General features: G+C 34.0%; 1 protein-coding gene across 2 annotated transcripts in view; it reads right to left on the reverse strand.

The window, feature by feature from the left end:
* The window catches only part of PKHD1L1 (PKHD1 like 1), a 152,470-nt gene that overhangs the window by 132,439 nt on the left and 6,730 nt on the right, over positions 1-13,301 (reverse strand). For both annotated transcript variants that reach the window (XM_041769613.1, XM_041769612.1), the window contains exons 3-9: positions 9,704-9,848; positions 8,615-8,723; positions 7,532-7,589; positions 6,356-6,449; positions 3,300-3,353; positions 2,608-2,681; positions 1,483-1,525 (exon numbers count right to left, since the gene is read on the reverse strand). In XM_041769613.1, the coding sequence (XP_041625547.1) occupies positions 1,483-1,525; positions 2,608-2,681; positions 3,300-3,353; positions 6,356-6,449; positions 7,532-7,589; positions 8,615-8,723; positions 9,704-9,848 (577 nt within the window). The remainder of the gene's footprint in view (positions 1-1,482; positions 1,526-2,607; positions 2,682-3,299; positions 3,354-6,355; positions 6,450-7,531; positions 7,590-8,614; positions 8,724-9,703; positions 9,849-13,301) is intronic.

Genomic DNA, 13,301 nt, shown 5'->3' on the forward strand with positions numbered 1-13,301 from the left:
GTCCAGTCAATATTGGTCTATAATAAAATGGGCAACGCAGTCATCACTTTGTTATAAACCCATTGCCTCTAGCTGTCTGGAACCAGAAGATTTTTAAATACAATGATAATAGATGTGTTCTCACTACCTCAATTGGCAGCTGCATGCATGCAAGGACCAAATATCATCCTTCTCTTGCAGTCTGTGAGCATTAACCAGGAATAATCTACTTTGATTGTAATATTGCCATTCTTCTCAATCTTTTTAATCTTTTTCAATATTTTCTAATCATTCATCTTTCTTCAGAAACAAAAAAAAATCAACAGACTTATCTTATTACTGATCTACTATAGCTATATTAGTACTAGATGACTAAATAATGTGATTTATTTGGATTTCTATTAACCAGCTAATTTTTTCATGGGGAGACACTACGACATTTTGGGCAGAATAATTCATTTAAGTTTGGAGTATCTTGGTCCTGACCACAAAAAGCCATTAGCATGTCCTAGTCACTGTGACAGCCAACAAATGCCCCACACACATTTGCAAATGCACAGAGAAATGGGGTAATCCTGCCAGGGTTAAAGAATCCTGTGTCAGGATGTCAAGTAGTGAGGAGATGTGGCTCTATGGCTGAAATCCTCCACCACTCTTAGCAGAGCACTAGAATAAAATGCTCAGGGCATGGAGTTGGGCTGTGTGGGTTCACACACTGGTGCTGCTTCCAACTGGCTGAATAACCATGGGCAAATTATTCAACTTTCCTGAGTCTCATTTTTCCAGTGTGCAACACAGAGGGGATGATAACACTCAATGTTATGGGTTCTTTGGGAGTATACAACTAGAAAACATATGTAAAATGCTTAGCACCATGCCTGCCACTACATGTTCTTTATTATGATTATCTATAATATGAGGTTTGCAACATGTGTTGAGATTTGCATATTCTAATATTTCTATAAACACATGGTAATCTTTCTTAGTGAAATTAGGGTGTAGGATATCTGGAAGTGATTTCTAGCTTTATTAAAGGTCATGAATAAATGTTATTAACTTTGGTGCTAAGATGGACAATTGTGAGCTGTAATGACTATCTTTTATCACCCCGTATGTATTGATACTTTAAATGAACACCTTTATCAAGTAATATTAACCATGGGATTTTATTTATCCTCACATTAGTTCAAACGAAAACTGAACTATTTAGTTGTCAAAAGAATTACAATTAAGTCAGAGAGCTATAAGACATAAAAAAAACCTTTTAAATATCACAATCAAAAATTTATTTATTGTTTTAGGTAATGCGCTATTTCCCAACAGTTGAAAGGCTGTGTCTGAGGCACATAGTAGAGAAAGGGAGTGATAGACCCCTTAAATGTTAATTTGGGGGAAGAAAGTAATTAGTTTTTTAATCTCTGGGTCCACAGCACAAAGTAAATATATACTTTTATTTACCCAGTTGAATCAATTATGAAAATTATTATTTACAAAGTGACCTACCTTCCATAATCACTATCCAAGATGAAGCTGACATTGTGATGACCTGGGATTAATTAAAATACACAATTAATTAAATTCCCAATCACAGGAGAACAATAACCATATATTATAAAGCTGATTTAAAAGCAAAGCAAAGAAATTTAAAATTAAAACTATAATTATATGTCCATTTATTAATCCTCAAAGACATGACAATGAACTATCTGAAAGAAGCATCTAGTATTTTAAAATACACATACTAAGATGTCTTAAGATTATAACTAGAAAAACTTAACAAAATATAATGAATGAAGAATGATAAAAGAACAAATACATAACCAACTGCCTTCAAATTTCTTTCATTCATTCCACAGCTATTTAATTGGATGAGATATTCTGCTGGGGGGTTGAGCAACGCAGGGTGAGCAGTTTACTCTTCTCTTAACTGAGCATATTGTACAGTGGGGGATACAGTCAGTCAAGAGCAATGACACAGAGAACTAAAAACTGTGATGAAGTAACCAAAAAAAAAAGAAAAAAAAAGCAGACTGAACTTTGAGAGTGGAAGGCTGGGCATCAGGGAAGGCTTTTTTGATGATATTTAATCTGAAATTCTAAGGATGGGAGGCTTGCAAAAGCTCTGAGACAGAATGAAGTGAAGCCTATTCTAGAATTAAAAGATTAGGATGGATGCTAGCTGAATCCATTGCAGTAATAATTTCACAGTATATATAAATCAAGCCATCATGTTATATGCCTTAAATGTATACAGTGATGTACGTCAATATAAAACTAGAAAAAAAGAATTAAAATATTGATGTCCCTGGAGTATATAGAGCAATGGGGAAGAAAACAACATAAAAATTAAGGCTACAGCAAAAACAGCTAAATTAGTAATGGAATTTTCTGGATGACAGAAGAATTAAAAAAAAAAAAAAGAAATTTGAAGAAGCTTACCTTAAATATAAACCTTAAGAAAAAGGTAATTCATGCATGCTTACATGAAACTGAAAAGAAGCCAAGGTAAAGAGGAAATGTTAATTTTAAAGAGAGTGATGAGGGTGAAGAAGAGTTCTAAGAGAATATAAAACAAGGAAATAGAGTCAGGATCTCTAAGAATTATAAAAAATAGTGATGAACATTTACCAATGTAAGTTCCAGTCGTCTTACAAATCATAGAACCCATGTCTCCATTTGGATGATCTAACTTTAGACCGTACCTAATAAAATATATATTAATTCAAAGTTTATATTGACCCTGTTTTAAAATACTGTTTCCCTTATGTGTCTGTATAGTAAAGATGCATTTATTGTCAAATAGATTAAAAAACAAGTAAAATTAAATAAAATACTGTGTTTCCCTTAAAAACACTTTATGGACTTCAGAATATGTATCAGGATAGGAACTGTTGCTACAATAAAAATTTCTGTGAAATGAAAATATATCCCAGCCTTGGTTGCTTGGGATATATAAAGCTTGCATCAAGCTTTCTTTTACAATTAAATATTCTGTAGTTAATTTGGCTATCCCCATTGATACTCCTTTTAAATATTTTTAAATACTTCAAGGGAAACAATTATTTGATAAAGATATTTCTCAAAATACCTCAAAACATAATAATCTAAATAATAGTTCATATTGTATTCTACTGGAGACAATAAGGGATATCAGGTTACACTTAACTATATAAATGACTGCTAATTTACTGTATAAAATTTTATAATTTACACTGTATTTTAAAGGATTCAGGTGTACAGTACTGCTAGACATTGCTACTTAAACTGGTAAGTTTATATCTACTGTTTGTTTTCTAAAGAAAATTATTTGAATGACTTACAAATTATCAGATTGTGGTATGAGAAGTTCACAGGGCATTCCTCCAATATAAACTCTGTATAAATAGTTTATTGGAAAAGATCAAGTTATGTTTAGTAAATCAGTTCAAAATGCTCCCTCCCACCAAGCTCACTAACATCTTATATTTTTCTCTCAATCACTTGCTATTCAACATACATTTGTTCAACAAACACAGAGGGTATACCTATATCTATATCGTTGCAGTCTCTACTAGGGATATTGGCACATATCAGGGACAAAACAAAAATCCTGCCCTTGTGGGATGGACATTCTAACTGAGAGAGACCTGATCATAAACATGATAATCAAAAGATATTTGGTGTGTTAGGAAGTGATAATACCACAAAAATAGAAAATGTGGAAACAGATAATGGGGACCCTTCCACCTGGAGTTCAATTAATTCAAATACAAAACAGAATTTTATGTTTTGTTACACAGATTAAGTTTCAAACTATAAGTAGGAATTAAAGGAGGGTCACAGCCAAAGAACTACAATGAAGAAAACAACTAACATCCTCAGTGCCATTGAGGTGGAAATCCTAAACTGAGAAGAGGCATGCTTGGGCTGCAGGGAAACATCTGCCTTGCATTTATTTCCCTAGCTGACCAGGTTGTCTACTGCTTTAAGGTTGATAGGACCTGATGTTATTGGAAGATTGCAGGAGGGACTGACAAGTACTGTATTCTTTCCCACACTCAGAACAAACCACCCAGTTTCTGTGCCAACAAATCCCAGATACAAAGTAACTGCAGATACAAACCTGAAGTCTTATAAAGTAAGGACTTCCATTTGCAGAGAACTTCAAACTTTTTACTATCCTTTTACACACAAATCCTTTCATTTATCATTACATTAGGTTTGTAGTGTAAGTACACTGAATTATTGTACCCACTGTAGAGATTTATGGATTCGTATTCTTCTAACCTCCCTCTTTACTGCACCTAAATAATAAATTTAGCAACTAACACTTAAAGGCACTTACTATGTGTAACCCTCATAACCATCTTATGAGTTAGTATCTATTACTCTTCCATTTTATAGGTGAAAAGACTGAAGCAGAAAGGTTAAATAGTATGCTCAAACCCACAGCCAGTAAGGAATAGAGCAGGAACTCAAACCTAGATAACTGGGCTCCAGCAGTTGCTCTCACCCACACCCAGGAATTCCCATATTGGTCTGGGTTTGCCTATCAACAGCAAAACTACCCTATGTGGCCTTAAATATATATATTTTTTAGTTTTTCTCATCTTATCTTTTAGACCAAAATCTCCTTAGTGGGCACCACGCCCTTTGGTTATTTGCATGTCCACTATAATTTGTACTTGATCTGAGTTTGGAGATTAGGCTGACTTGACAAGACTTGTGAGAAGCAGAAGCAGCTTAGATATTCTGGCGTCCTGACTTCCTGCCCAGTACATGGCCCACTGCTCCCTGCTAAGGGGATTTAAGCACAGTGAAATGCTTTGGGGACCCCAGAGTCACTATTAAGATAGTAGAAATGGGATAAACACAGATCTAAGGCATTCACCTCTCGCATTAATAGGTATATGAAAGTTTCTGTGCATTTATATATAGTATCTCAGGGTTTTGGAGTACATGGGCTGAGTACTCTGATCTCTGAGGTCTCTTCTGATTGCAATTCTGTGACTATATGAAATAATTTCTATCCATTCCTTTGTATTGAACACAAGTAAATTTCAGTTACGATGGGGACAGGAAGAGGAATCTTCTGAAAGATAAAGCTTTCTATTTTCTGGCATTATTATAGCAAAGGATTACTTATAAAACCCCATCTAAGAATTGGAATATAAACCATTCATAACATTCAACTATACGGAAGCAAACAAAATATTTATGCTAAACTGTCTATCTAAAATGTCAAACATTTGTTTCTCTATTTAGTATTATTTATAAGGAATCAATATGAACATTTCCAGAATATTACAGATGCATACAAATGTGATTTAATTGAGTTCTATCTCATAGAATGCCACCTAAATTACCTTTATTTTATTTAGTGAAATCTTTCAAATTACTTGTTTTACCAAATTACATACACACATGTATGTACACATATATATTACCTTTTTAGTATTAAAAATTATCTGCTGTATGAATTGTTATCTAATTTATCTATTTATCCATTTTATACCTGTATTTAATAAGCATGAATAGGGCTTTAAGTCTTTCAAGGCAGGACTAACTAAGATAACTACACCTGTGCTACAGAAAGATTAGTGACAAAACTAGTCCAAAATGTGGACAATTATTTTTTGATATTAGGTAACTAGCCAGTGTTACCATCAGGTCCATAGCTGGTAAATGGAGGAATCAGTATTCAACCCCTAGGCTGTTAATAAATTATTGACCAGGGGGATCCCTGGGTGGCTCAGCGGTTTGGTGCCTGCCTTTGGCCCAGGGCAAGATCCTGGAGTCCCAGGATCAAGTCCCACATCAGGCTCTAGGCATGGAGCCTGCTTTTCCCTCTGCCTGAGTCTCTGCCCCCCCGCTCTCTCTCTCTCATAAATAAATAAATAAATCTTTAAAAAAATATAAGTTCTTGACCATTTTTAGCTTTAGCACTCTCCCATACACCACTGTGTAGAAGAAAAAGGGCCAAACTGTATGTCCAGAGACTCCAGTTTTCGGATCTTGACTAAGCAATGGACCTCCGAGGCTCCACATGTACATATATATGCAAAATGAGGCAGTTAGATTAGATAACAATGTTATCCAATAATAAAGTTCTATAACTACCTCAATTACTATTGGACTTACTTCCATGTGCTTTCTATTAATTAAAACCCATCACAGAAAATGAATTATGTCAGACCAAAAAAGAAAGGCATATTCGCCACTGCTTCTATGTCAATGATCATCCAGCAGTCTACTTTTCTTCCTGTAATACGGCTGAAAATACACTGATTAATCCCATCATATTGTAGTGACTTTGAATACCATTAAATCCACTATTTTTGGAATACCATATCCCACCTATACATGAGAACAATATATTTCCACATCAGAAATTTACCTCAAAATCCTAACATTTTTCCCATTTGAGCTTAATGCAGTATTACTTCCATAGACATCAGTGAAGATTCTCCCTTGGATAGTTATTAGTGTGCCTAAAACAAACAAACAAACAAACAAACAAACAAACAAACAAAAAGTTCTGTGAAAGATTACTTACCCATAAACCCATACACTTAATACCAAAACATTAGAGGTATTCCCAATAAAATCAGAATCCAGACACTTAAATTCCAAGTTCATCACTATTTGTTTAACATTGTTCTGAAAGGTCTAGCAAATACAATAAAAAATGAATGAATATGTGTAGTATTTAAGCGATATCTGTACGTACTTATAGATTAAAGACATTTTTCAGGGAAAACAATGAATTAATTAGTCAATAACTATTGCTTGGGTCATGAGCGATATATTTCAAAAATTAACTAAGATCCCTACTCTACTTCGTGCAAAAAAATAAATAAATAAATCTTAGGAGAAATAAAAATTAAATATAAAAATAAAACCATAAAAACTCTTGAAAAATAAGCATATATTTATATAATACTTATATAATTGGAGTGGCATGGCCTTCTACAGCATAAAAATGAAGAAAGAAACAACAATAGTTAAAATCTACAGATTTAATTTTAAAAATTATAAAATGTCTGAATGACAGGAAAAACTGTTAATAAAATTTAAATCATTAATATCCTTAAAATATAAAAGATTCTTTTAATATGGAAAAAATTGACTACCATTAAATTAAACCAAGGAAATAAACAAGTAAATCACAAAAGAAGAAATACAAAGGGTCAATAAATATATATTAAATAAATAAATTTGCATAAATCAAGAATTAGAAAAATTAGAAATGTGATACTTGAAAAAAATTAGTTCCTAAAATTGTCAAGGTTATAGAAAAAGGTATTCTCACATTCCTCTTGGGATTACAAGCTAGTATAATTATAACTATAATGAAGTGGAAGCTAGCTAAATGTCAAATAGGGAGATAGTAAAATACGTTATAGCAGATTTGGATGTAACCACTGAAAATCATTTTTGAAATAATATTGGGAGTTACTGAATAATCAGAAATATGTTATTTATAAATTATCAGATAAAACAATTTTATATACTAAAAATAAAATTAATGACCACAAATCAAAAAAGATATTTCAGCTGTCATATAACAGACCTGGAGTTCCAGATAAAGGTGTGATGCTCTTTATCATTGGGGTTCTGAAACTTTTTGCCTGTAAAATAATACCACCAATAAGCTAATATCTCTGCTTCTTACATTATTTACATTTAAATAATATCCATAATGTGACTGTAAAAATATCTCTTTTTACATATAAAAACTAAGGTTTAGAATATTATTCTGCTTATTCAAGATCTTTTCCCTAACCACTAAAAACTCTCTTTCATTTCAATATTTTTAGCTTGGAATTTTAACATTCAATCTTTCTTTGTTCACAGTGTAAGTCAAATCCTAGTAATAAGGCTTTCTGGTAACAACTTTTAGGAATTTGGGGGAAATAAAATTACAGAAAGCCTTCTTTTATTTAAACCTATGAAGAAAAAATAACAAAGCATATTTCAAAAACAGAAGCAAAATCTGGATAAAATCCATCAAAGTAAGTTTTAAGCTTTAGTAATGAACCTGATAATAATAATACTCTAGAGCAATGCAGGTATAATTCTTAAGAATTGTAACACCAAAAGGGAATGGGAGAAAGAATTCCAAGGAGCCCATATGAGGGATGGAAACTCATACTTTTGATAGACAGACATAGTTTTAAAAAATATATGGGATGGTCCTTAGAAGAAATGTATTATTGTAAATATCTATGTATAGGGTAACTAAATTTTGAATGATTCCTATGGTATGTGCAGTCATATTTTATCTCAATGCACTAGAAATTATAAAGAAAGGATAAATAGTTATGATTCTATTTAAAATGAAGGTGAGTGCAATGAAGATAAGGAAAAGAAAATCAAACTAAGAGTAGAAATGGAGAAAGAAAAAATAGTGTGAGCAAGAAAACAAAGTTTAATTCATTAATAAAATTAAAGAGAGTAACAAATAAATGATAAAAGACATTCCACTACCACAGAAGATCATTAAAACTGAGTGAAGTTATTCTTTACTACATGACAGTATTTTTCAATCTGGAAATAGATAACAATCTGTAAAATTACAAAATATAAGCCCATTTCAGCAAGAAAGCAAGCACAAGATCGATCATCTATAAGTTAAAGAGGAGATCCCATATACATTGAAAGTGCATTCCCAGCTGTTGATGCGACCTCTGCAGGTATTACTTTCTGTAATAGGAACCCCATCCACACTGACTCTCACAGTATAGGAATCTTCTGGCATTGCTCTGCAAAGCAAATAAAGAACATATAAAGAATGAATGCAATGACCCTTTTATTTACTGTATACCAGTAATGAAAAATACTGCCCTAGAGAGTACAAGTCATTTTTGAAAATAAATGCCTAAAATTCTAATTGATGTACAGCTAAATTCCATTCTCTATTATTTGAATTCTAAATTGTTAGAATTCTGTTCTGTATCATGAAGGATCTCCATCCTGAACTCTGTACTACAAATTCTAACATCATAGACCTCAGGCAAAGCCTTATTTTAAGTACATTCATGTTTACTGAAAAGGAAAAAAAAATGTAATAACAAATGTAGGAATAATCACTTAATACAGTAATATATCACCTTCATACAGTTATGTTATGTTTTTTTTTTTTTAAGTTCTGATCAAATTTCTAAAGCTTTTGCTACTAAAGAAGAGCCAACAAGCTTAATGTAAATGAAATCCTCTGAAATATGTGCACCTGCTTTATTATTAAAATTTGCTATGGAATAAAATAAAATAAAATTTGCTATGTAAAATGATTAATTTTTCTGATAAGTTGCTAATAACAAACATCATTTTGGCTGATGGTAAAGAACTTGAAATGTCACTACACAAAATGATTGCCTTTAATCTTAATCACTGTGTCAAGATTTTGAACAAAATTAATCAAACTATACAAGAAAGCATAATTTTGATATTTTGAGGAGCATCATTACAATTTAATAGTTGTCATTTATCTTCTAAAAAAGATCAATAATGATAAGATAATAGCTCCAATAACAGGGGAGAGGATATAGAGTTTATTTTTTTGTGCCAATATGTGGAAAGAGCATTACACTGAATAAAACAAAGTTATAAAATGGTCTAAACATTATGAAATAAAAAATAGCTGATCATCGGAAAATATTATTATAATAGAGTATATAAAAAAGTATCTAATACTAATACATACATGATAAAATGCTCTTATTAAGCATACTACAAAACATACCTGGTATAGCATGTAATTTGAGTTGAATGACTTGAATCTTTTTCTACATCACAAGAAATTGATCGGAAAGAAGAAACTAACTGCACACTATTTCCCAACTCAGCATTATCAACTCCATAGTTAAACTGGTTTGCTTGAGCAAAACCTGGAAAAGTAAAAACACTAAATTATTATTAATGGAACTCTGTTTTCAAAGATCTAACAATTGTTACTCAGTATTGAATCATAAATAAATAATAAGGAATAGTCCTGAAGTAAGCAGTTAACCTATTTTATATTTATCCCTATGATTGTAATCCTCTTTGGAAGACTAAAAAATTGCCTTCAATTCATTTATTCACAAAAAGTAATGCTTGAGAACCTATTATTTGCCAGGCACAGAATAATAGCTTATATTCCAGTGGCAGGGTGTGGAGAGCTGGAGAAAATAGACTTTTCCCCTGCCCCTATCAGACACTCTATCTGCTGAGGATAACTATTATGAAAAAAACCAGGCTAGATGAGACAGAAGATGTAATACAAGAGGGTTAGCAGGACAAGATACAGGCCAAATTAATACAACTGGTCCTGAAGCTATAATGGATATTCACCATACCCCCTCTTTACCACCCATTGTAGATTTCCTTACCCTTAACCAGCCCTTCAGCTAATGGAGTGACAGAGCCTTCCTCCTGAGGGTCTGAGCCCTTACTTGCTTTACCTTTGTTAGGTTGTAGTTGCCACAATTGCCTGTTCACAGTTCTCACGGGACACGGAAGCCAAGACATACCCTCATGAGTACCCTGAATTCCACACATATCCTTCCCTACCTCTTCAGGATCCTCAGAACTGATTATCTCTAGTAGTCTACTAATTATGTTTGATGAATTCAAACTGATCAAGTAGTAGTGGTAGTTTCAGTTCAGTGGAAGCCATATAGGGATCCCTGGCAAAAGTATTCTCTAACTGGAAACTCAGACCCCAAATCCAGCAGAAGCTAAAGCTGCAAGGACAGAAAGCACAGCTCAGTTTCCAGATCACTGGGAGTGATAATGGCAGAGAGTAACCATTCCTTTCCGGCTCCACGCGTTCTATCAGGAAACAGTAGCATGTATCCGCCATTGGATCAATGCATACAGCATATGATGGAGGCCAGCATCCTACCCCACTGGAGGTTGTTCCCAAGCTGGAATCTTAGGCTTGCCTTTTATAAACCATTCCATTATTCTACTAGGCCACAGGTTTCAGAGTGACATAGGCAATATGCCTATGGCATATATTGTGGCAATATGCCCACAGTAACAACTTTTTCATTGTAAATGTGTTCCTGTTCTGAGGCACTATTTTATGGAATTTCGTGGAAGCAACTCAGACCCTGGAAGTATTCAGAAGATGCGGCTGGCAGAGGCACTGTGGATAGGGAAGGCAAAATCTGTACCTGGAGCAAGTGTCTGTTCCAGCAATAACGTACCTCTGTTCTTTACATGAGAGAAGGGGAGTAATGTAGTCAATTTGTCCCTTAATAGCTGGTGGACTTCCTGAGGGATGGCCCCTATTGACATCTCATTGTGGGTCTCTGCTACTGGCAGGTCAGGTATTCAGCAACTGCAGTGGATAGCTTAGCCTTGGTGAAAGGGGAGTCCATGGTGTTAGCTCAGGCACCATCTTCCTCCCATGGCCCCTCTGTTCATGGGTCCATTGCACAAGCATTGAGGTAGCCAAAGAGAGAAGTTCCTGAATGAGTCATTCAATCAATATGGTTTTTCTGTTTCCTCTATGAGGTATCCTTTCTTGTAGGAATTAACTTGAGACATAGATCTGCATGCTTTGTGCTCATACCATGACCACCTTCACATGCCTCTTTACGAGACCTTCTTGTTTATGATTTCCCAGCCTTGTTCCTGGGAAATAGGCAGCATGTGATGTGACATAAATGGTCAAGGAAGCTTTCTGGAAGGAGTAAGCCAGAAGAAATCCATGGCAAGTGCATTTTAGATAGAGGGATTATGTTGTTCAGGGCCTTGTATGGGAGCATGTCTCTGGATTCAAGAATTAGCAAGCATGGTTGGAGAAGTATGTGTGAGGAGAGTGGTAGGATATGAGACCAGAAATTGAGGCATTTAGATTATTTTCATGAGTGAAGAAGTATGGGAGGCTTCACAACAGAGGGATGGCATGGTGTGACTTACACTTTCCAACATTCACTAGCTGCTATTCTGAGAATAAAGACTAGGGACAGCAGCGAAGATGCTGTTTCAGTGAGTGATGGATAAATGAGTGGCATGGGGCCAAGAGAATATTAGAGGATAATCAGTGAAGAGAATAAATACTGATACCTTTTGGGGATTTTTACCATAAAGGGAAACAGACATGGATGGTAGTTAGAAGGGGGTGTGGAGCAAGAGGTAGCTTGCTGATTTTGCTCTTGTTTTTTTCAGGATGGTGAAATAACAGTATGTTTGCATGCTAATGGGTGTGATTCAACAGAACCAGAGAAATGGATGATATGAAACAGAGCAGAAAATTATTTTTTTAATTGATGAAAGTTATTTTAATCTTATTGTAAATACATGAAAATTCAAAACTAGATTTAGAAGTAGTAAAATATCCATTAAGTAATTTTATGCCACATAAAAGTATATTATATTGCTGGAACAACATTCAATTTTGAAATAAACCCCCAAAATAAAACCTATGGTTAAGATTAATTGGATACTGGGAGGCTTGACTAGTTCAGTGGTTGAGTATCTAACTTTAGCTCAGGTCATAATCCTGGGGTCCTGGGATCGAGTCCTGCATCAAGTTCCCCCAGGGAGCCTGCTTCTCTCTCTGCCCATGTCTCTGCCACTCTCTCTGTCTCTCATGAATAAATAAATAAAATCTTTTTTAAAAAAAGATTAATTGGATACTGTTCTATTGATTAAATCCTATAATTAAATGTTCTCCTAATAAAAATGTTTAAAATATACTTAATATTCTAATATGCAGAGTAAACCTGTAAGTTTGTCAATGTTATAATATTTTCTGGAATAAAGTTAAATTAGTAAATAAATAATTTTTGCCTCGATCATTTCAAAATCTAAAACTTCTGAATTCTGAGTTCTGAAAGTATGTGCGTTTTCAAATGTTACTTTTCTCTAAGTATTGCAAGGTACTTAACATTAAAACACTACTATTGCCGGGGATCCCTGGGTGGCGCAGCGGTTTGGCGCCTGCCTTTGGCCCAGGGCGCGATCCTGGAGACCCGGGATCGAATCCCACATCAGGCTCCCGGCGCATGGAGCCTGCTTCTCCCTCTGCCTGTGTCTCTGCCTCTCTCTCTTTCTCTCTGTATGACTATCATAAATAAATAAAATTAAAAAAAAAAAAAAAAAACACTACTATTGCCAAATTGATAACTAATAATATTTTTGAAATAATGAAGATTTTTCCTTTGCCTCCATGTCCTTAAAGTAAATTTATAAGCTATTTGCATTTCAGAATTTAATCACCTGCAGTGCATAAGCACAGTACAATAATAAACTTAAAATCAGTAAACCAGGAAAAAAGTTAAACCCAAAGATTTGGATTTAACTCCAAATCCTATGTGTATATATACTGCTTTTGTTAGAAGAAATAA

The sequence above is a fragment of the Vulpes lagopus genome, chromosome 9 (assembly GCF_018345385.1).
Source record: "Vulpes lagopus strain Blue_001 chromosome 9, ASM1834538v1, whole genome shotgun sequence".
NCBI classification, from domain to species: domain Eukaryota; kingdom Metazoa; phylum Chordata; class Mammalia; order Carnivora; family Canidae; genus Vulpes; species Vulpes lagopus.